The sequence below is a fragment of the Branchiostoma lanceolatum genome, chromosome 4 (genome assembly GCF_035083965.1).
Source record: "Branchiostoma lanceolatum isolate klBraLanc5 chromosome 4, klBraLanc5.hap2, whole genome shotgun sequence".
NCBI classification, from domain to species: domain Eukaryota; kingdom Metazoa; phylum Chordata; class Leptocardii; order Amphioxiformes; family Branchiostomatidae; genus Branchiostoma; species Branchiostoma lanceolatum.
This window is the reverse complement of record NC_089725.1, coordinates 29,884,331-29,906,000: the sequence shown is the minus strand read 5'-3', so window position 1 is coordinate 29,906,000 and position 21,670 is coordinate 29,884,331. Positions and strand designations below refer to the sequence as shown.

Sequence of the window (21,670 nt, the reverse complement as noted above, 5' to 3'; positions counted from 1 at the left end):
AATTCTATTGGTTTAAAGCTTCATGAAAAGAAATAGAAAATCTGTAACTTCTAAGAAGAAAAGCGCGTCCAGTGGTCAGCTGTAGGGACACCTGCAAGGTAACTGCGTGAATTCAAAAGCTTGCTAAACACAGCTATTTGCCGGGGTGTGGGTGGGATATGTGGTATTGATGTGCTGTGCAGCCAGCCTTCCCACTGGTCCATTGTGGACCCAAGTGGTCATTTTCTGTGAAATTAAACCTCATAATGAGGTGTGTGCCTGGGGACCGCGGCGAGTAGCTGTATAGAGAGATGAGCTAATGTTCTGACCAATGCCTACCACAAGGCTGGCAGGTGCATGAGTAAACGTAGTAATCTCAGACTTCTTTGGAGAGGGACAGTACCTCTACGATTTGTTTTTTGTAAAGAAAAAAGTCTATAGATGGAAGTCATGCTTCCCTGATCACGGCTAAAGCCCATTGCGAGGGATACAATCAGGAGCACAGTGTGTGACCTGGGATTACACTGGCAAGCCAGCCGGCATCCACAGTTCACATTTTGATAATCTACAAAAACCACCATTTCCTGCAAAAATTCAGCTTCACTTCAAGCTGATGTAGTGTATGTGTACACAGTCAAACATTTTAAAGATACGTATAGTAACTAAGTAAGGAAAACTAGAAGAGATGTCACTGAAAGTAATTAATGTATTCATTACATCTCCTCTATAAGATTACGGATGCATGATACAGAGTGGTCAGTTTAAAGCGATGCCCGACAAAGCCGTGCTGCTCTTTCCTGGGGATCACCCTTCATTACGAGGCCGCTGACCCCCTAATCTTGCGGCGGGTGCGGGGCAGACCCTGTTCCATTAAGAGCTTTGTGTCCGCGGCCCGACCACACCATGCATCTTCTTTCGGCGGTGTGTCCAGCCTGACGTCTGCCCCCCTGTGGATTAGAAGTCAAATATTGGCATTACCCTTTTGTTGGCACCTGACCTGCTAAAGCCTGGCGTGTCCACCTCATTCTGGCTTTGCTGGAGAAATACGATAATGAAACATTGAAAGGAAGACCTCAGCTTTTTCTACACAAATAAATGGTGTGCAATGCACCACTGACCAGGGGCAAACCTTGCTGAACTTCAGGTTCTACACAAATATTCTACTCTGGCATCTAATCTGTGCTTCCCATGCGACCTCCCTTCTGTCTACCGCATTCTGGCCATACTGGTCATTTGGAGAATATGAGAACCAAGGAAAGACTAAACTGCGTACAGTATTCTGATCAAGCTCTCCCAAATTTTTGTGCAAATACATGCATCGTAATTCTCATGTTTTGATAAAGAGCGAGGTAGACACCCATTCTACCAACTGACTGTTCTCACATAATGTACAGTTAATTTCGTGTACGCTGCAATGCCGGGGAAAAACGCATGCCCACAAAAAATCCAATCCCCTCATGGCCAGGTAATTTCTCTAAAATAGGGGTGCAGATGTCCCCATAACAAGCCGCAATCGCCTCTTGATGAAAAGTGATGCAGCCTAGCTTCATCAGTGGGATAAAATCAATACCTCATAACAAAAGTCGCTTGTCCGGGCAAACTCTGTGACATGAGTGCGCGTACAAGATGGCCCATTGGAGACAGATTGCAGGTTTACTTTCCCTTCAATATTCCGTGTGTCACGAAGCGTGTAGGATGGATTGACAGACGACAGTCCACTTGGCTGGACAGGAACACCCCTCGCCCCTTGTGCTACGGGCAGCCAACCTTTTCTCTGTAATTTACTTTGCTCTGGGTCTATTTGTTTTGGAAGCCCCCCACAGACCTATGATGTGTCACTCCGGCCAGTTTTGCACGCTTTGACTTTAACTGAGGAAAGCATGCACCAGTTAATCTACAAGCATGTGTTGGTTTAGAAAGTCTTGACTTTTTCTGATCTGCTGTTTTGTCGGACAGTACCCATACTGTCAGAAAAAAACAGCAAATGGAAAAAAAATATCAGGACTTTCTACCCCAACATCTCCTTGTAGGAACATGAAAATGGAAGTGGAAAAAAAGAAAAACTGGAGCCACACATCTGCTTGGAGAAAACCCCCTACCTACCCTATCCCCATCACCCCTTTGTCTGATAGCTTTTCCTGTTAGGAATTGGCAACTCACCAAACGGCTAAAATTAGCGCAGGGTTTGAAACTTGGTTAGATGTCTTATCAGCGGCATATCATGCAGGATAATTGGATTACTGGGATGTCACGGGGGAGCTCTCCATCTGATATTAATGAGCTTCACTGTCATGTGGCAACGAAAAGTTTGTTCTTAGAAAGTTTTCAATTTCCAATGCTTTTCTTCTATTTATGGGAGTGAAGTCCTTCTTTTAAAAAGTAAAAGTTAGAAAGTAGAGAGTTGGAATCCCTGCTGTCTTTGCTCACCCAACCTGCACCCTACTGGAAAGGGTTACAGTCCCCTGGTCAACTGTTCATTATTTATACTTTGAAAAAAGAAACAAGGGAATTTCCTGTACATTGATCTTTTATATATACTAAACACAGCTTCTTTCCTTGTCACCAAATGCGGGATATGGTAGCAGCTTTTCAGTAAACTTAACCGGATCAGAATTTTTCATTTGTCGTATATAAGCGCCGTAAAGCAATACGGATAATCTGATTGCGTTTCATTTTTCTCCACAGGAAAAACGTACACCATGGCTGGAAACGACGACAGCAGCCAGAGCCTGGGCGTCATCCCCTGCTCCATAGCCTGGCTGTTCAGGCTCATCAACGAGCAGAAGCAGAAGACGGGGGCGCGCTTCTCGGTCCGCGTCTCGGCGGTGGAGGTCTACGGCAAGCAGGAGAACCTTAGGGACCTGCTGTCTGAACAGGCCACAGGTCAGTCATAGAACACGCATGACACGATACAGTCCAAACTGTCCAACACAAACTGTCCAACAAGACCACTTAGGGGACTTAAATAAGATTTGGTCTTTATGGACAGGTCTTCTTGGTCTTTGTGGACAGGATTCTTAATGCTGTCAATGGGGAAAATATCTCTAGGGGACCACCAAAAGGTGGTCGCATCCTTATGTAGAGGTGGTCACTTGTACAGGTTTGATTGTACACTCAGACCTGTACAAGTGACCCCTCTGCAGAAGGACTGCCTGGCCATTGTGGGCACTTCTTGGTGGTCCCTTAAATTATTTTTCCCATTGACCCAAGCAGTAAGCTTATAAGAATCCTGTCCATAGTGGCCACCTGTCTAAACTACTGTGACAATTTTCTTCCTCAAGTCCCATGTGTGGTTACTACTGGCAGGTTTGACATCTATATAAATGAACAACAGTATTACATCATCACACAATTCATGAATAAATAAAAAGCATCACAACACAAGAAGACTTAGGGAATTCACTTTGATCTGCTTGTACTTTATATCAACTATAAGAGTACCTCTAATTTTGCCATGATTTCAGCTGTTCTGGTTTCTTCATACAACATTTTATCGTTCCCCACAGGAAGCACCGGCAGCAATGGGACATCGCCGGGCGTTTACCTCTGCGAGGACCCCGTCTTTGGCATCCAGGTAACATCAATCATTCCCTTGTGACATCACCTCGTCCATACAAGCCCTAGTTTTCCCATACCCTAAATCTTTCCTCTGATGGCGACACTAAGTTTTAATTTGTCAGCGTGTATGAAATATTTATCCACTACAGCCTGCTGGGATTGATCGCTGGTTCGGATCAATGCAAACCTGATCACTGATCCTCTTCTCTCTCCTCTTCTCTCTACACAGCTTCAGAACCAGAGTGAGCTGAGAGCACCCACGGCAGAGAAGGCTGCCTTCTACCTGGACGCCGCCCTCGCTGCTCGGAGTACCGCCAGAACACCCACAACAGGTGAGAGGAGACGATATTGTGTATATCTTAGCCTCTAATAGCCTGTAGGTGTAGCAAGAGATAAGCCCATGCACTCAAGTTATGTCTGTCACATTACTGTGGCCAAAATTTAGATGGTATTCTGTTTTGTTCTGCATTAATGCAAACATTGACAGTGGGGGCTGCTGAAATGATGAATTCCTTTTCTTTTCTTTTGCTGTGTTTTTCAGACATAGGGTTACAACCTCAAGGTGGAACTTTACACCTTTTGTTGCTTGTTGGTTTGGAAACCATTGTCTTTATGGATTGCCTCTATGTCTCTTTTTGTAACCCTTGCCAGGGCAACATCTATACATTAATGCTAACATGATTTTAAGCCCTAATGTGATACCAGGCAAAACACTGCTTTGGCAGAAGCTCTAATCGTACTGTGTCCAGAAAGAGATTGTGTCTGACTGTGCTTGTGTCCCCGTTACAGAGGAGCCTGAGGAGGAAAACAGGAATTCTCATTTCCTTTTCACCCTGCACATCTACCAGTACAGGATCGACAAGTCAGGCAAGGGAGGAGGTGAGCAGCTATGCTGTTTGTTTGTTTGATTGTTTGTAAAACCAGTGATCCGCCTAGTACAAGCTGTATAAACCCAGGCTGTAAGGTTAAATCCAGTCAAATCGGGATGGATCCCTACTCTTTTCAATAATTATGATGGCACAGGGGTTCATCTAAATCGGGAAAGAGGGGCGCTGCGCCCTCTTGTTTCAGCCCAGCGCCCCCTTGTTGAATTCAGATTTTAGCTAAATCCCCAGCATACAGCCTTCACTCAGCGATTGATTCTTCCATAAATACATAGAATTTGCTCCCTCGCCTGTGTAGGTTCCCTCTTGTTTAATTTTTCTAGAAAAATCCCTGATGGCATCTTCAAAGTGCTTGTGGTGGGGCTCTCCTCAAAACACTGGAGCTCTGGCTTTATGTCACGTTCTAGAGGACGTCCTTACCAAAGCTAGGTATTCATATTCACCAAAGTCAAGTGAGGTAATAGGTGCAGAGTGCCTTTCCCAAGGGCATAACATGTGGGCTAGAGATTCAGAGGCAAAGGATGATTTTAGGTGAGCCATTCCAAACCTGTCTCTGTAGGGGGGAGGTTACACCCCATTGTTACCGGGCCATCAATTATGCCATGTTATATGCCTTAGTTCTAGTTGAGAATAGATTGCAGGGTAGATATGCAGTGAGAACAGATAGCATCAATGTGGTTTGAGGTTAATTCTTGAAAAACTTTCCTCACAAGTTCTTGGGAAAGGTTCATGTAATTGTCTTATTTGATCCCAAAGAGTAACCTATCTTGCCATCTTTACAAGACAAAATTATTGGGTAAGATTTGGCGCTTTATTCTACTTGCTGAAAGAACAAATTTTAAAGTTCTATTGATGGTAATCGATACACAATATACATAGGTTATGCAAGATGGGCTTGCTAACAAAACATTAACACCTTGCTGTTTGTCCCAGTTGCTGGTGGAAGAAGCCGGTTACACCTGATCGATCTCGGCAGTGGGGAGAAGTCCAGCGGGAAGGCCACAGGGAGCGTCGCCCTGACCCTCTCGGCGCTGGGAAACGTCATCCTTGCCCTGGTCAACGGAGCCAAGCATGTGCCTTACAGGTCAGTTCTGCTCTTCTCCTGATCTTCTTTTCCTCTTGTTGTTGTCATTAGTGGTGGTAGAGAGACTTTGAGGCAATGACTGAATAATAGACTATTTACTACTTAGATTTAGTCTAGTATGTCTAGTTTAACCTAAATAGTACATAGCCATCAAATTTGTGCATTTTCATGTTTTTTATGCATTTCCACATTTTGACTCAGATGGCCAAAGCTTAGGGAAAAGTCTCTTTTTCATGATATCAGAGCTCCCCTGATCCCCAACTTACAGAAAATGCTAGTCTTTGCCAATTTGATTTTTGGGTAACCTCAATGCAATGCATTGCCCAACAAAAGCAAGAGCATCAGATAGGCTAAATGAATGACTTCTCTCATGTTCCTTACGAGATGTCTTGACTTTTTCCCCCAGGGAGAGCAAGATCACCAGGCTCCTCAGCGAGTCCCTGGGAAACCTTAACTGCCGCACCACGATGCTCGCGCACGTCTCGCCCAAGGCGGCCCACTACAGCGAGACCCTCCAGACTGTCCAGCTGGCGTCCAGGATTCACCGCATGAGGAAGAAGAAGGCAAAAGTAAGCTGGCTTTTCATCAGTTTGTCATTTGCACACTTAAATATGGCAAGCAAACAAACGAGTATCTGTTGCCGTGCTGGTCTTGACCCTTTACTAAGTTTTAGTTGTTATGTGTGCCCAGCTACTTCTTCAATGTCAGTTCTACTACTGATATCTAGATCATTCAGGTAAAGATTCAGTTTTGCCCAGTAAAGCTATGATAATGAATTTAAAGGTATTAGTAGGCATGTTTTGGAGTATACCCGGATGCTTCAGCCTCCATTTACAATATTGATCATGAAATGCATTTTTATTTTGAGTTAAGTTGTCTTAAGAATGCCAGAGTTAACATTTGATTGGGATCGAAAACTGACAAACTTTTTTTTCGTTTCGCAGTACTCCAGCTCATCTGGTGGGGAGAGTTCTTGCGAGGAGGGCCGCATTCGGAGACCACACTTCCGCCCTTCGCGGCCCCTCATATCCGAGACCGTCCGGGAAGACGCCGCAACAACCGGCCTGGGCATCAGCGACAAGGACGACGTCTCCAGCAGCGAGCAGTCCTGCGACACGGTCATCTACGTGGGCCCCAACGGAGCTGTTCTGAGCGACAGGGAGCTGACGGACAACGAGGGTCCCCCCGAGACCGTGCGCATCGTGCGCAGGGACTACAAGCAGCAGAGGAAAGAGTGTCAGATCGTCGAGGAGGACTGCGAAACAGAGAGCAAAGCGACACCCCTATCGTCGTCGCCCCTGTTCAGCCCAGACACGGAAAACAGGAGAAACTTGTACATCGAGGAGGAAAACAAGGAGAACGAGCCTAGCCAGGTCGTTTACGACAAACCAGCAGAGGACAGAATGGAGCAGGAATCTGCCAGGGAGCAACAGGACGTAGTCCTGGAGCCCATCACAGACAATGGCAGCGATTATGACTTTGTTTGCGAAGACGGCGAGGCCGAGAGAGACCTCAGACCGGAAGAGTCTGCGCCCGCTCCTCAGAGTAATCTCGAGGAGGAAGAGTTGCCTCCCCTGGACCTACCCGAGCCTACCTCATCTCTTCCCGAGCCTCTCAGCGAAGCCACCGAGTTCCTGGACTCCCTGCTGAAGAACGAGGACCTCTTCACCTCCTCCGAGTCCATCTCCAACGTGCAGCACAGCGGGGAGCAGACGCTGTCCTCGCTCGACGACGGCAGCGAGTACAAGTCCAACTCCGTGCTGCTGAACGGGAACGTGCACCAGTACTACTCCATCGTGCCAACGTTCGAGGACGAGAGTGACGACGAAGGGTTCACGCCTCCCACCAAGCAGCAGCCGACGAAGGACAAAAAGGCCGCCGAATCCGATGCGAACTCCTTGACAGAAACCCTGGCCCAGCTGGAGGCGTTTCTGACTAAAGAGGATCTGATGGAGGAGGCTTTACAACCCCAAAACGAGGAAGCGTCAGCCCCGAAGCCTGTACCTTCTCCGAGAAAAACGTCAAACAAACCAAAGCCAGTTCCCCCGCCGCGGACAATCACCCTGCAGAACAGACCACCCGACCTGTCGTTCCCGAAACCGCCCGACCTTCCAGTACCGCCAGAACCGCAGTCGTCAAAGCGTGTCGAAAGCCGTAACAACAAGGCCTCCCCGCCCGCCAACCCGCACGACCTGGTCTTCAAGTCGTCTGACCTGCCCATGAGGCTGGAAGACGACAGGTGTTCGCTGGACAGCATCAGCATCAACAGTCTCCTGGACGGTACGGAGGATGTAAAGGACGAGGGGAGAACGTCGCCCGATGGCGAGTTGGAACGATTCCCCTTCGAGGACGACATTCCCCTGGATGCTACCACAGACATCTTGGGGAGAAAGTTCGACGGCGCTCCCACAAGACCTCCCGATCTTATCAGCGACCTTGGGGACGCAGACGACCTCCAAAAGTTTGACAAGAAGGACCGACCCATCAGCGGGGTTAGCGAGGACAGTGTAAGCTCCACCAAGGTCGTGTTGCCGGAATCCCGGCCACTGAGCATGCTCAGTCAGGACTCTATCGAGCTGTACGTACCCCCACCCCCTCCCAACGCTCAGGTCTCACTCAGAGCGACCTACACCCCACCAACAAACGTCACGGCCTTAACAAAGGAAAAGCTGGAAGCTCTCGACGATGCTAGCATCTCCCTGAGCGAGAGAAGACCATCAGAAAACTCCTCTAGTAACAAGAGCAACAAATCAATGGGAAACACAAGGCAGAACATGAGACTTGGGAAAAGGACATCTTCAAGTAGTAGTTTGAGAAGTACAGGAAGCCATAGCTCTCACAGTAGGAACCACCATGCTACCTCACAAAGTAGTAAGTTGTCGTCGGCACATCGAACAGAACTGAAGTCAAACATAAGCGTGCATTCCAGAATAACACCCAAGTCTGTGAATGCCCTGTCACGGTCGCAGGCCGGAAGCACCGGAAGTGTCAGACCCTCGGAGGCCAGCATCTGTAGAGTACCCTCTTCATCATCTCTGTCCAAACAGTCGGTAAGGTCGAACAGAACGAGGGAGCTCGCCCTCACAAGAACTGCGAGCGATGGCTCGAATTCGGACGGTGCGAGAAGCACAGCCAGTGAGAGGTTACCGGGCAGCAGGCCTGTCATGCGACCCAGAGGATCGTCTGCTTCTTGTTCCCTCCCTGCTTCTCCAACGAAACTCACCAAACTAGCCAGACCCTCCCCTGCTGGGTTGGCGAGAGAAGACAGTAGGCCAAACACTCCTCCATCGAAAATCCCTGGCAAACCCAGCCCTCCCCCCAAGCCAAGTCAGCTGCCTAAACCGTCGTCCGGTAGCAGCCCTGTGTCGTGGGTTCCATGCTCTACCTCATCCTCAAGATCTGCTGCAAAATCAGCTCCAAAAGCAGAGCAGAAGCCGCCCAAGCCTCCCCGAATCAGCAGCCTTGGCGACGCCAGATTACGATCCGGAAGTGCCTCCTCGAAAGCCAGCATGTCGTCTGCCAGAGAAGCCGTCTCCGCGAAAAACAGAATACCTTCGCGATCGGCCAGCACCAACGGACTGTCAGCAGGAAACGTCTCTGCAAAGCCCGCCAAGGCGGGTTCCAAGCTGCCTGTTCCCAGCAGTGCTCGGTCAGGAAAGCCTCTCCCGTCTTCGTCAAGCAAGTCTTCTCTCCAGTCATTCCAGCCCTCCAACAGGTCTGCTCAGCAGCCTGGCGGCAAGGCAGGCAGCTCGTCCGGCAAAGCGTCCGCCGCGAGCGGTAGAACGGGGCAGAAGGCGACGCAGGCGCTGCAGAGCAGGGCGGCCAACCTCCCCTCCCGGAAGGACTCCGCCTCGAAGGTCAACAACACCAGGGTGTCGGAACTGTCCAAGGAGAGCCCCGCCAAGATCCGACTGTCCACGGACTCCGACAGCGGCAACGACAGCGGGATCCAGATCGGGGACGAGAAGTCGCCAAAGCCGATGAACCACCTCATTTCTCCGTACTCCACGGTTACAGCTCCGAGACCGTCGCACCGCTCAAGCAGCGGGCATGGCAGTGATGCTAGCTCCATCCTCAGTGGCGACATCCCGCCCCCCATGAAGCCGAGTGTCCTGAACTCTGCCAGCGGCGCCAGCAGTGGCTACGAGAGCATGATCCGGGACAGTGAGGCCACGGGCAGCGCGTCGTCCAACCACGACTCGATGAGCGAGAGCTCCTCTGGCCGCATCAAAACCTCCAGGAACCTGAAGAAACGATTGGCACAAGGTGAGTCAGGCCTGCTCTTTACCTTCATCTTAAACTAGCTCACTCCTCCTACATGTGTATGTGTCTTTTCAGTGATGTTACTGATGTTGGCTTGACAACTGAAGCTGTGCTTCTAAACTTAGCTTTAGTTCACACTAGAAAATATGAATTAGATTAAACATCGAATCCGATTAAAATGACCCGATCCGAATCTATTTTTAGATGCCAACTACAAAAAAAAACACCATTCTGAACTTGAAATTCAGAAAGTCATTTTCCAAATTCCAAGACTAGAGGTTGTGGATATCTTTATATCAACCTGTCAGAATTTATAGTTTAGAAAATGTTTATTTGACCTAAGAAAGTTGTGAGGGGTTCTAAATTTCTTGCGTCAATCAATATGTCAAGTCACCAGTGTTTAATAGTTAATCGGGAAGAAAATGTAGCAGATACCTGCACTCTGAATATCGCATTTTACAAGCTGTAGAAACTGGAGCTTCTCTCAACACACATAAACGTGTGGCTGCCAGCACTTACAGACCAAGGAGATTTTCATGGCACCGTAGGGATCTGCACTTACTTTGAGGGGATTACGTCGTTCAGAACTAACTATGTCATCTCGGCCATATTTGCTGAAAGCCTAGCAACAGTGACTTGTCGGCTTCAGACTTGCCAGTGTCGGGTTGATTGACACAATTAGGTGGGTTTATGGGGAGGGTGGGGGTGATGATCACAAGGCTGAAAGGGTCCCTGGTAGATAATAACAGGTTGCCACTTGGTAGAGGATGTTTCCAAGAAGCCGCCACCAAATGAACCACACATCGAATTAACATTCTCTCAACCTGTAAAACTATTTTCGTCTGCTGTCTGGTCAAGCTAGGGCTAGTGGTAAAACGTAGGAATAGGGCTATTCCTGCTGTTCACGAAAAGGTCACTCGAGTACTTGATATAATATTAGAGTTAATCTCAGATGTGTGGGATTGTAGACACCACCATTTGTGTCACTGAGAACAAGTGACAACAAGCATTTTTGTGAGGTTCTAGTAATTTCTTATAGAACAAATCGATAACCTGGATGTCAAAATTTCACCAACGTTGGGAGTAGGATTACTGGGATATGTTTTCTGTAGGTTTGTTTTCACTTTTGAATGGAAAGTATGAAAATAGGCTAATTGATGGTTTTTGTATCTCTTCCAGGTTCCAGAAATCGGCGCATGGTCCCCCCTCGACCGTCAGACAGCCCGTCCCTGTCGAGGAAAGCGCTGGGCTCGCCCAAGTGGGTGGACGTGTGCCCGGGCGAGAGACCGCCGCACGACGCAGTGGAACTGAAGGTGTACGAAGTGGACGACATTGAGAGACTGGCGAAGAGACGGCTAGACGGAGTCGAGGTAGGCTCGATTGTTTGTTTATTTATTTGTTTGTCGTAGTTTGAAAGGGCCTGTCTTTGCTTCTATGCAAGATAATGAGTCTATTATACCTGATTGTTGGCAATAATTGCTTTGTTTTTTATTTTACATCTCCTTCTAAAATGAAAGTTGACTTTCCCTGATTTCTTGGGTATTCTGAACCCACCTTCTTTCATTTCAAGAAGCCTCCAGGGCCTAGTCACAGTCCAAGATAATTTCCTTGAGACTGTTTCCTGTAAGAAGTAGGAAGCTTTGTCTGTCAGACTCCATTGTCATTCCTGAGAAATTCTGCTTTATCCGATGTAAGCCTTGATGTTGGTGGTCTGTTCAACTCAAACAAACATGAGAGGCTTCCCTTTACAATGGTCCCTGTGGAATCCATTGTTTACCTGTCTATTGTAAACCTGTCTACTGTAAAGCCTCTTTTACAAATGTCTTACAACAACTCGAGGATAGGAAACTTCCCAACTGGAACAGGTCTACAAGGATATAGCAGTTACATATTTTACATGTGAATGTCACTAATAATGCAACTTTCAATCCTCCTTTCTCTCAAACCTACCAGAGTCAGTTTTGTCTTAGCCCTACTCAAAATGCTATGTTGAATATATTGTAAGTTTTACAGTTAAACGGTGAAATTGATATTCAATTGTGCAATTTTGTCAGTGGCACTAGTACAACCTGTAGTGTGCGCGATAAGTAGTTTCAGTTGATTCACCAAGACCCGTGTGCACACTACTCAGACATGCTCGAGGTGTTTAACAGATCTAAACCTCGTAAGACCCCTGCCCTCCTCCAAGGTGTGCCAAATTCCTGCCGACCCCCTTCCTTTGATCAGTGGAGCCCTCGCTCTTCTACATCACAACAAGTGGCAGGAAATATAAACCTGAACCTGCTGAAAGTAAACACCCCCAAACCAGCACTCCACGGTCTAGATACTGATAGAGTACAGACCCTCGGGACAGGCCCAGTTATGCTAGGGTCACATTTCTAACCCGGGGCCAGGCCGGGCAGTCTTTGGGAACGAAAGCTATGATATAAAAGACAACAAAACACACAAAACTTTTGAAAAATCATTCCTTACCATACGTTATGTTTATCCTTGATATGCGTCTTTCATGCTTTGTTTTCTCAAACAGCCCGGCCAGGCCCCGGCTAGGAAATGTGACCGTAGCATTAGCAGGTTTTAGACCAACGAGCTGTATTTTTTTCCATCCATTTTACATTTCAACTTTTTCCCCTCCAAAACTGAGAAGCAAGCAGTTATGCTATCAATGCCTAAATGTTCTAGTGAGAGCCATTTTCAAGCAACCACTACCCACTTGAGTTGCATTGACCGATTTGATTGGGGGCATTCGTCTGAACCTGTGACATGTTGTGTTACGACCTAGTGCTGTACAATACAGATTTCTACATTCCCAATCTGTAAGAGTCCATACTCTGAAGTGCCGTAAGGTCATGCCAATTGCCTTTCACTGAGAGAAATATGCTGGGTATGCAGACACTTTTCCTGAGCCGATGACATGGGTATAAACTGACCACCCAGCCAACACATACCCCTTTGCTATCCCCCCTGGCAACAAAGGCCAATCACACGCTTTTGCGCTAATTAGTTGATACTTGACAACGAGGTCGTTAACTTTTATTGTGACGACTCCTTTAGAAGGGTTGTCACCATAGTGATCTTTGACCCAGCAATTTTTAGGGATGATCCAAATATAGCTTTTAAATATAGCTGTCTTCTCAAACAAGGTAACGTTAGTATGTAAAACAAGTACAAGGGCACTGAAGGAGCAAAGTAGCATGTTATGCAAGTATAGGCACAGAAGCATGTGAAATGTCCTGTCTTTAGCCATTTGTTTCTCTGCTAACAGCAGAATTTGCAGGATTGCAATTTGTAAGTACAAGTCAATTGTGGAAATTTGTTATGCACAGTTGTTTTGTGAAATTGCCATAGAAAACAGCAGTCTTGCCGGCTTCATTACTGAAAGCAACAGACCATTTGATTGTTTTTTTATTGAGGAGGCTTTGATGAAAGTGATCTTCGTATGTGAAATATGCAGGAATTATCTAACAACAGGTATTAAATGTCCGCTCTGAAATGTATCAGTTGTCATTTATCTAAATTGGCATGCAAGATAGACCAGGTCAGCAGGCACATTGAGAGCCATGTTCCGCATGCCTAGCACTTTTTGACCAGAAAAAAAAAAAAGTAAGTCGTTAATGTAATTACTGGCGCGATATTAATCCGAGGGGAAATCATGTGTATGGTTGATGAAACGTGACACCTGAACATCACTGGGTTCATCCCATCTGACATCTGTTGTCCCTGCGAAATGGGACAGTTGGGCTGCAACAATTTGATTCGTTGGTTCTCAGATTTAAATGCTAATTACACTGAAATTAGATATTGACTTGAAATTATTCAGAGGGAAAAGTCAAATTTTTCTCCCAATAGCCCTCTTCATCTGAGTTGTCCTCTTTCTAAAGAACCTCCTTCCATAGAACCTCCTTCTATACCGCCTTCCATAGAACCTCATTCTTTGGTACCTCATTCTATGGAACCTCCTTCTAAAGACCTGTCTTCTAATAGTTCTATAGAACCTCCTTCTATGGAACCTCCCTGCTGCTACATCTACTGAACAGTCCCAATCCATCACCCCAGTCATGTTCTACTCCTGCCCTGTACTTGCACTTGACCCTGCCCTTCTGGTGCAGTCAGCTCAATTTTCATCCCAATTAGTCAAAAGGAGGGGAGCGGAGCGGGCATGACGGGGGATTTGGTGTTTTCCCTGTGAGGAGAGAGGGAGACCCAGATGTCTGTGGCTCCTAATCTGGGGTCACCTCCCTGTTCCTGACATGATTAAATCTGCCAGTCTCTCCTGCATCACAATAGCCGCTCCATTGTGAAGTGGGCGGGCGTAATTGGTGACTTTCCCCGGCCTGTTGTTTGCGGTGCCGGCGTTGCATTGGTATGGAAAAATGCAATAACATGGCCCGATTTGATTAAAAAAGGAGCCAAAGTGGGGTCCTCTGATTAGTTTCCTCATTCTGAGCCAAGCCTGAGCCGCTGACGGTATGCACAGTCATCCTTCCTCTCCTAAACCTGAACATAGAGTCCATTTTGCTGCTTTACAGAGCAGGGGAGGGCATCTAAATGAAAGATTGACTCTACATTTATGTCACAGCATTGTCCTGGCTTGTCCACTGTGGCAGATGTCAGAGGTGCTACTCCATGATGTGACAGTCTTTCCTCAGAGCTGCCTGTTGGAAAAACGCAGTCTTTCTGTAGATTAAAAGCCTTGCAAATATCCGTAGCATTTTCATTGAATGATGGTCTGACCTCTCCTTGTGTTGTTGTTTTGTCTGTAGGGAGGGACGCAGTTCAACGCGAAGACTCGAGCGATGGAGCGAAGGAACGCCAAAGTCACCGAGCTCCGGCGGAGACAGCAGGAGTTGAAGGAGGAACTGTCGCTGGCCAAGAAACGCCTTATGATCGACAGCAAGAAGTGGAACTTCGATTGTAAGTGGACCGTTATACTTACTGTAATGAATGCACAACTACATGTAGCTATCAGAATGGCTTAACTTGCCATTCTTGTGCATTTTACCGGTAATGCATTAGGCATTGGTGTGATGTAACTTTCCCTGCACAGTCAAAACTGCTCAAGAAGACCACTCAGGGGACCAATGAAATCTGGTCTATGTGGACAGGACTATAGATAGGCTTTAATGCTTGTGTCATTGGGAAAAATCATCCAATATACAGTCAAACCTGCCTAGTCGACCACCTCTTCAACGCGACCACCTGGCCATGGCGACCGCTTTTTCTCGGTCCCGAAAATTTTCCCCATAGGCACAAGCATTAAGCGGCCTGCCCAAGGCGACCACCCGTCCAACGCGACCGCGACCGCCACGAATTGGGACCGCACGGAGCACAATCCCTGGCCATGGCGACCGCGTTTTTCCAGCGTGTGGTGACATTGAATTGTGCTGTCGGATTTCGCGGAAATGTTTTTAAGACCTTGACGGACAAAACTATATGAATAGCATTGATTCCTCCATGAAATGTTTTAATAAAACGTTCCCACTATAAACATTGTAAATACAAAGGATTGTGAATACTTTTACCTAAATATCGATGTTGTTGTGCCCATCGTAATTTTATAGTTTACCGCAAGCTCGGTTCGGTTTGAACTCAATTCTCAAAACGATCACATAGTGCATGGCGTCAAAAAGTCAGATTTCACCGAAATTACTATCCATTTCTTGTATTTTCGACAAAAATGTGTCTCTGTCTTACTAAATTCCGCCGGAAAATGACACCGCGGTGGAGGGCAAAACGTTGGCCGAGACATCTTGTTTCTGGGCCGAGACATCTTGTTTCTGGTCCGCGACGCCATCTTTGTTTCAGCGCGGCATAACGCTGACTTTTCAAAAACACGACGCTTTTGTGTATGAATATTTAGAATACTCTCATTATTGATGAAAATTAATATTCTTATATCTTTGCTATTTACATGATTCTCTAAACCTTTATTGGGCGCTGCTTGCTTGTAATCGCCGACGCTGTGCGTTCTGCTCCACTGTTGCCTTTCGATGCGGTCGCCTGCTCGGCGGCGGTCACCACAACTCTTGTTTTCATCCTTCGGTTGTCAGATCGAAAACTTTTTGCCGCTTTAATCCAGCGGTCGGCGCCCAAAAGAAGGCTGGGGTCAGCAGTTGTTTTCTAGGGATTTGTCTTAGGCCTTAAAACCTAGATTTTATATGCGTGTTTGTGTGTACTCTACTCTTACTTTAACGTAACGTGTGAATGCGAGATCATCGAGGCAGACTTTGTTTTTAGTCAAAATTATGACATTTGTTCACGATGTAACGGTAACGTTATACAAATATTATTACAACGATAACAGAAAATGTAATTTCTGTAGGATCTTTCTGTCAATGAGAATTGAACCTGGTGGGGGTCATGCTGTCTAAAATCACATAATTTTCCATCCATTTACGTAGTACACTGTATTTGAACACCTCGAGCTGGAAACATGTTATGATTGGAATCCTCTTCATGGCGACCACCTGTCCATCGCGACCGTTTTTGCTCGGTCCCCCGGGTGGTCGCCTTGGGCAGGTTTGACTGTAGTAGTAAGGGACCAACAAAAATTGAACACATTGGCCAGGTGGTTCTTCTTTTTCTTTCATTTATGGTCACTTGTACTGGTTTGACTGTACTATGGGATTTTTACTGTAAATAGACACCGTGCAAACCATATAATGATGTTGTAAGGCCTGCCCTCAGACCGGTAACTTTCCCCTTGTAGCTGTAAGGGTCACTTCTTTGAGCGTGTCTTCTATATAGGCTACAGAATTCCTGGCATACTTGTGTACATGGATCCCACTGTGTGTGTTTTTAATCGGCCATTGAGAGAGGCTTTCCCATGACCCCAGCAGTTGGTTCTGTTGGGCCGTAACTGAAACATCACAAACCTGTACCTAAAGCTTGGTTACAGCTGGTGCACTGTGCATATAGCTATGCTTACTTTGCACTTGTGAAAAATCTCAAAGTTAAACCTCTCAAAGTAGTCAGACGTGACCGACAGAGAGTTTGATATAGTTATTTAACCCAATACTGTACATCTTGTTTTCAACATTCCTTTCTGTTTTCGAATTGACTGCTTAGTCTTACCTCGAAATCGTAACACTGCAAATATGTTTTTTTTGTATTTCTACACAGTACAGTGACTGTATTAGTGATGATACTGAGCAACCATGAACTTAAAACACCATGAAAACATCCTTTCTCTTCCATCTCTTTTACTATTGCGAAAAGAAGTTCCAACAATCCAAAGCTCGATATTTGATCAGAAAAATTGTTGGACAGTTTCGACAAGAGGTAAATTACAGGCCGTTTCTCTACTTCGCACCAGACAGAAAATTGGTCAGATTAGATTCGGGGTGAGAAGTTGCATGGCATGGGATTCTATGCCACCCTGTTGCTAGGCAACCCAAACCTTTTCCTAAATCCTCCAGACCATGCCGGGACCTGTGTGGATATCTGGGGATTCCGTTTTCTACAGACAGGACTTAGTCCAGCATGTCTGTAGTTATAGACCTCCCAACTATTATCCTCCATTAACATTTATCTGCCAGGTTATATGTATATCCCCCTTTATTTAGATCTCCCACTATATAGATCTCTAGTGCAGCACCCCAGGGTATGCACAGTTTGGCTATAGTAAATAATACACAGTGCATGCACATTACAGGAGTGTTAGGCGCAGTTTACATTACGTTTTTCGCGTCAGCGGCGAAATTTCCCGCTGTCGGGAGGCCGCTGTCGCGACGTCTCTAGACACACCGCCCGGAAATCTGACAGACACCTGCGGTGCTTGCATTTCGCCATCTTGTAGAAAGTATCGGGCGTAAGCATAACAAAAGCAAGAAACAAAATTGTATGATTGTACAACGGTAGACGGCGTCTCCCCGCCCGTATTAAACTACAATGCAAAGCCTTGTTTATGTGTAGATATTCCATGCTCATCACTCGTAAATGTGGGGAGGGGGGCACAAGTACGATAAATATATCCGCGGGGAAATGAATGCACGGCACAAAAGTCGCCGCGGATCCCGCGAATCTCTCTCTCTATATATATACCGGGGATCTAAGTAGACTTACAGTATGCTAATCAACGCGTGCTTTATGCTAATCGCCGAAACCCCGACTCCCGCTGACGCGAGCCCGACGTATTCTCTTCAGACGGAGTTTGAAGTTGACGGGGACTCCCGCTGTGCTGACGGGCGACGGCTTCGAAGCTGACGGGAGAAAATTTGTTGACAGCGGAACTACGTCGACGGGAATTGTCTTTACACGGGGTTCCCGCTGTCGCCAGTGGCGCTGACGCCAGTGGCGCTGACGGCAAAAGTATAATGTAAAGAGAGCCTTATACTGGGGATGTTACTTTGTATATCTCTTTAGACACATTTTTGGGTGGCAGATATAAATGGCATGGCGGAATCATGATAGTAGACTTTATAGTTATCCTGGATATTTTCTGTAGACTCCCAGACTGATATAGATTCTCTTTCTTTGTTCTGTGCAGGTAAAGTAGAAGAAGAGATGGACTGGGAAGACCCCAACTACGTAGAGGCCCTGGAAGACGAAACCGAGCGGCTGGAAAAGCGAGTCAACGTCTGCAAGTCACACATCATGATGGTCACGTGTTTCGACGTCAAGATCTGAGAGAGGCAGTGGATTTTCAACTCGTCGCGGCTTCCGTTTCTAATATCTGTACAAAGACTTGAGTTAATCTGTAAGAAAGTTAGTATGTTCTGAGGACTATGTATTACGGGGACGTAGACTGGAAAGAAGGCACTCGTGCACTTTGATACACAAGCAAACAAGCATGAGTGTATAAAGTAGACAGTGATACGAAATGTACTTTTGATCTTATCCTGAAATGAAACTGGCTGGGGTCTCCCTGTCCAAGACTTTTGTGTGTGGAACATTGTAAGAAACCAGGACACACAAAACCGCCTCTAATGTAAATGTAAGTAAGTAAGTAAGTGCCCATCTTGTAAAAATTGTAAATGTGTGACTGAGACTGCAGTCCTGCAGAAAAAAGGCCTGATTGAACTGCAGCCAACGCAGCAGTGTTTGTGAGTTTGAGGGGAGCCCCCTGTCTCGTTGTTGTTAAACTGCAGGTGCTGTTTGAGAACTGTTCATGGTGCTGTTTCTTGTTGTTTTTGTTTTTTTTAGACCTGACGTCTGTTCGGTAAACATTGATCCACTGGGGCAGAATTCGTGCCTGTAATTTGTACACAAGTGATTGTTGTTGCCAGGAGTTAAATGGGAGGGGCGCATGCCCGGGGAGCATCATATAGGAACATGAAAAAATGAGGAAAAGTGGAAAATAACCTGTACATATAAATGTATTATTTTTGTAGCAGCTCAACACATTGTATGTGCCCTAAAGTAAGACGTAGCGATAGCGAGGCTATGTTATTGTTTGTGTTGTTTCTTCTCTCTTTTATTTTTTCCTCAGCACAGTGTTTTTATTGCTTGATGCTATAAGCGATTAATTATGGTTTGTGAGCCATATCAACCGATCAATAAATGCTATTGATAACTGCTTAGCTCTAGATGTGTGAAAATTGAACGGCACAATCACAATGTCGGGCGAGAAATGACGAGCAATCGTCATCGGAAGAATCATGTGTGATTTGTGGAGAAAGGAAAGCCAGTATTTTGTCAGCTTTACTCAGCCATAGATGGCTGTGATGAACTGTTGTGTACTATGTGTGTGTTTACCTTGCTTAACATTATGCTGATCATGTTCTGATGATTGCACAGCATTAACCTCAAGCCAAACAATTACACAAACAAATTGAGCCCAATTTGGGGCCCTTTTTTAACCTAAGGTATGCAAGTTTTTCTTGCAATTTTACAGGTTTTTATACAGCTTCTCAAACTGGTAAAAGTGGATTTTAATAAGAAATGAATTTCTCGAACTGATTCTCTATCTTTACAGATAATGTAAAGGAATTTGAAGTGCTTGCTGTAACTCATAATACCTGTGGAAAAGTATGGTATTTGCAATTGTTTAATGCATAGGACTGAATCCTTGTACACATGGCTATGATGACGCTATACGGCATGTTTTTAACGTGTATACCTACTGCTGTCGACAGTGTCTGTATGGCTTAATTGTACATCTATTGTTACCTCATGATGCTTGTTTTTAAAGCATCTTATCAGCACTGCACTGTTGGGACACTGTACCATACGTCGTCTGTAGCATAGCAACACTCCAGTGTGTCCCCACCTTTTATATATAGACCTAAGTATTTTTACCCACAAATCTTCGCCTTTTAATCTAATTTTTATATATTTAAAGATCTCGAAAAATCCCTTTTGTACAATCAGTCATGCTATGACGTTCTTTTGACGTTAATATTTAATAAAAGCTATGTACTTTGGTTTTGTTGTTTGAAGAGAGCCTTGGACTGTGTGAGCGAGACTGGCACAACCTGTATGTTGGAGGACTTGTCAGCCTTTGCGGTTGGAAGTCATTGAGATGTCAGAAGGCGCTATATACACCATTAAAAATACAAGTATACTTCACAACACTGGCTTTGTGGTTTTGTATTGTCTATAACTCTGTAGACTGAGTAACAGAGAGAGTACATAACTGTAATCTATTCATTACTGTGCTTGACTCACGACTTAATCTGAATAGCCAAAGACAAAGGAATAGAATTGAACCGCGAATGAGCCAGAGACCCTGCCTATATGGTAGTTTAATGATTTAGACTTTGCGGATGACCTGCCAGTCACCTGGACTTATTTGACTTCCCAAAATGGGACTTAATTGTACTTAGACAGACAGACTTTGTTAGTAACATCTCCCTCAAGATCCCTGTCAGGGGAATCTATACAAATAAACAAGGGTAAAGCCGCTCAATCACTCTTTTATATCATTTCCAAGTTGCTGTCAGGTACACCACTTAATCAATAGACAAGAAAAACAATTGAATGATGTCAGTTTAATTCATCAGTGCTGTACAAAGTAAAAACAGTGCCCACACAAGACATTAAGTAGTGCTGATACACAGTGCTCAGCCGTCTTTAGAGTTCTCAGTACCACATATACAATACAGATCATAGTTCACTATAAATCATGAACTCAGTCTCACATTTACAGATTAGGGCCAAACAAATGAATCTAGATCTGTCCACCATAAGTCAAAAAGCTGTCTTATGTATAAACTGCATTATCTTAATTACATCAAAGCATTACGTTACCATAGACATGGGAAGTAACAGAGGAGTCTGTAAGACTGCATTTCATTGATCAATATTCCGAAAAAAGAATCTAAGATCTTGGAATGAAGAATCCAAGTTACATAAGCATAAAGCTTTTTCTTACCCTCTTCTCTCCGTTACTTTTGCTGCAAACGATACAAATTCAGTCAAGCAAGTTAAGGTTATTTCCTACCAACAGAAGGCCGCAGATCCGAAGATGGATACAAACATGCATTTTTCGTTTGTTTGCAATATCAGCGTCACTCCTATGTATCAAACCTTTGATCTCAGACCAGGTGCTATAGTATGAGAGGGTGTATCTTATTTTCTTTTTCAACGTTTGTTAACTGGAGCTCCCATACCCCATACTAGTACTCCACCCTTACCAATAAACTGTTATAGTTGGTATGGGAGCCTACTCTCCTAGCAGAGGAGTGGGTCCGGCAGGTTTTTGAAGTGTTTTTAGGCGTTTTTGTCTGGCTTTCTACTTTGTCATGGTATCTTTCTATCTTTAACCCACACACGGTAGAAAGATACCAGGACAAAGTAGAAAGCCCGACAAAAACGCCTAAAAACACGTCAAAAACCTGCCGGACCCACTCCTCTGCTTGGAGAGTAATGGGAGCCCCAGTAAACTAGGATGGCACCAAGGCTACGAGTTATCTACAGATCCAAGGCTTGAGAAATACATATTACGAATGTACACAATGATACA

At 45.5% G+C, this 21,670-nt stretch overlaps 1 protein-coding gene across 13 annotated transcripts in view; it reads left to right on the top strand.

The window, feature by feature from the left end:
* Positions 1-20,277, top strand: part of LOC136433960 (kinesin-like protein KIF26B) — a 114,937-nt gene extending 94,660 nt beyond the window's left edge. For 12 of the 13 annotated variants that reach the window (XM_066426580.1, XM_066426579.1, XM_066426576.1 and 9 more), the window contains 11 exons: positions 2,665-2,862; positions 3,486-3,553; positions 3,767-3,869; positions 4,079-4,099; positions 4,327-4,416; positions 5,355-5,505; positions 5,912-6,074; positions 6,450-9,771; positions 10,948-11,138; positions 14,529-14,679; positions 18,254-20,277. In XM_066426580.1, coding sequence (XP_066282677.1) covers positions 2,665-2,862; positions 3,486-3,553; positions 3,767-3,869; positions 4,079-4,099; positions 4,327-4,416; positions 5,355-5,505; positions 5,912-6,074; positions 6,450-9,771; positions 10,948-11,138; positions 14,529-14,679; positions 18,254-18,393 — 4,598 coding nt within the window. In that variant the 3' untranslated portion in view covers positions 18,394-20,277. The remainder of the gene's footprint in view (positions 1-2,664; positions 2,863-3,485; positions 3,554-3,766; positions 3,870-4,078; positions 4,100-4,326; positions 4,417-5,354; positions 5,506-5,911; positions 6,075-6,449; positions 9,772-10,947; positions 11,139-14,528; positions 14,680-18,253) is intronic. The other variant, XM_066426581.1, reaches the window with a different exon arrangement.
* The last annotated feature ends 1,393 nt before the right edge of the window (positions 20,278-21,670 follow it).